The 2594-nt window shown below is 37.4% G+C and overlaps 1 protein-coding gene across 2 annotated transcripts; it reads right to left on the bottom strand.

Moving 5' to 3' along the window:
* Nucleotides 1–441: 441 nt before the first annotated feature.
* On the bottom strand, nt 442–1799 carry LOC106304346. 2 transcript variants are annotated; one of them, XM_013740752.1, is made up of 3 exons: nt 1385–1799; nt 1116–1227; nt 442–769 (listed from the first exon to the last, which is right to left on the bottom strand). In XM_013740752.1, exons 1-3 carry the CDS (start codon nt 1522–1524, stop codon nt 677–679), a joined length of 345 nt encoding a protein of 114 aa, XP_013596206.1. In that variant the 5' UTR covers nt 1525–1799; the 3' UTR covers nt 442–676. The 2 variants fall into 2 exon arrangements, with proteins under 2 accessions (XP_013596206.1, XP_013596207.1); XM_013740753.1 differs by having other exon boundaries at nt 442–759.
* Between the last annotated feature and the right edge of the window lie 795 nt (nt 1800–2594).

Below are 2594 nucleotides of genomic sequence, written 5' to 3'. Positions count from 1 at the left end.
TAGTCCGACAGCTTAATGTTTTAGCATAATATATCACAAGAACCTTCTAATCACACACACGCGCGCGCACACATATATAAATATGTTCAAAAAAATTTAGCAATCGAAAGTATTTTTCTAATACAAGATGTTTTATAAACTTTTATTTTATTTTATTAACTGATTTGATATTTTATCTAATACAAAGATAAACTTCTATTACATACAAAGATAACATGATATGTAAGAGCAACTCCAATAGTTAGAGCCCCTTACAGGTTCTAATAAATAATTTAATAGTTAATTTTGTGATTTGAAAAGTTTAGAACCCTTGTTAGTGTAATTAAATTTTTCATGGTCCAATGGAAAAACTTTTGAGGTTCTTAATTTTTTTTTTTTTTTTTAGAAGTTGAATTATTAAATTTAAATTTTACAAAACATAACACAATCCAATACTCTGAAAACAACACATGAATCCAGTGAATTGAATTCTAAGATGGATTATCTCGATACAAGGTGATGAAAATGATGATGTATATTACAGGTATTGCTAGTATGATTGTTCCAAAAAGAGCCTACAAATCGTCTACTACAACAACTGTTATACATGAGAATGAAATGTTTAAGATTTTCTTACCAGCAGCTGAATGAGCGAGAGCTAATATCAAACGCTGGATGTCTACTACAGAAAACCAATCTAATGGGGTGCCTCTCTTGAACGGCACTTTAACCTTGAAGCTTCCAGCTCTTGTTTTAGTGTCTCTATCTTACTGAGCAATGCTGCATTTTCCTAACCCAATAGACAGAAGAACTAATGAGCCACAAGCATCCAATATTATAACTTATAAGGATTGTGGATTTGAATTTATGATTGGGACACAGGTAAACAGAAGAACTAATGAGCCACAGGTAAACTAAACCTTCAACGATCCAGGGACACAGAGCCAACAAAATAACCATTTACAAGACTATAGGAATGCACTAACCACGAAAACAAATGCAAGTTGAGCAGAACATGGGTTTACATGTCACCACAGAGACAACCATAACTAGTACCATTCGAAGTCAATCCCTAAAGCAAAATAAAAATGAAGAAACCTTTCTCTACATGGAGGAGGAGCTTAGAGAAACAGTACCAGTGCCAGCTCTGAGTTACACTTAGAAGCTTTCTCAGCTTCACAGTCAAACATTCTCCGCCATTCTGCAGATTCATCCATTGCTTCCCTATTCGCCAAATCAAACTGTCTCCTACACACCAGCGTGAACACTTACTTGATTAACCACCACTATACATCACCAACCATATAAACGCAGCTGAGCTCCAAAAGATCAAATCAAGGGAAAATGCAAATAAAAAGTCTGAAACTTTAACGAAACTGACGAACCCTTATCACAGGAAACAAACCTCGTGGCTAGAGAGTCGACAATGTGTTTCTGAGAAGATGGTGGTGGCTTCTGTTTGTAGTATCGCATGAATTCCCGAGACCCAAGAGTCCTGGTTACTTTGTTCTCCCCTCTCCTGGTTACTTTGTTCAACCCATTCATCCTCACTCAGCCAAAAGAACATAACTTTTAACATCCCCATCAATGCAAATCAAAAACCGAATCATCAAACACGCAAATCAGCGACTCGTCTATCCTATCGCAGCCGAACTTTTCGATCACCTTCCCGTAATCGACATTACCGGAGACGACCCACGGAGTCACAGCTTGCGCCTCCTCCGATGATGACGATTCAGGCTCTTGTTTCTCCAACATCGACGAAGAGGAAGAGAAACAGAGAGAAAACATTAGCCAATAACAAAGAAGCACGTATAGGGTGCTTATCATTTCTAAAAGTGTCATATTAGACACCGTTCTCTTCTTTTAACTCATTTTTCATTTAATTTTTTTGGTTTTTTTCTTTAGGACCTGTTATTAAAGCCTCCGATGGAGGTGGTGTAACAGCTTAATGTTTATGCGGTACTAATGCATAAACTAAAGACCATTTGTTCTTCATTGTGATGTCTCATCTCAGCTGTGGGATATCGTTTTGACTCTTCTTGGCCAGCCGTACCGTTTCTCATGCTTTCTGATTGGCAAGCTCTCCTCTGCTTAATGCTTTCTCAGCCTTGCCAGGATTGTCTTCGATCCTTAAGAGACTCACGGTTCAGGTGGAGATATTTTATCATTTGGGAAGAAAAGAACAACATGCTGCGCAACAGCATCTCTGACACCACTCTTGCTATGTTTAGGAGGCTGGATAGAACTCTCCGTGACACTCTCTGAAAGTTCAGAGACACCCAAATTATAACTCACACACAAGAGATTTCAAGAACACTTTCTTGTATATTAGAAACCTTTTAAACAATCTCTTAGATCTGTTTAATCTGATTTATGCTCAGTCACACACGACTAGCGACCGACCAGTTTCTAATCTAAATCACAAAGACCCAAGCTAAACATCTGTTACTTGATCTCTGTAGCCGACAAGAACAAACCTCTTGTTCTAGCTTTTTCTCACTTAACACTTGACCTAAAACTCTTTTAGATTATCTCATTAAGTAGACACGAAAAAGACAATATTCTATTTCCTAAAATCTTGCAAACTAGAAGATCTTCTTTGCTTCACGTTG

The sequence above is a fragment of the Brassica oleracea genome, chromosome C7 (assembly GCF_000695525.1).
Source record: "Brassica oleracea var. oleracea cultivar TO1000 chromosome C7, BOL, whole genome shotgun sequence".
In the NCBI taxonomy this organism is placed as follows: Eukaryota; Viridiplantae; Streptophyta; class Magnoliopsida; order Brassicales; family Brassicaceae; genus Brassica; species Brassica oleracea.
This window is presented reverse-complemented; position numbering and strand designations above follow the sequence as displayed.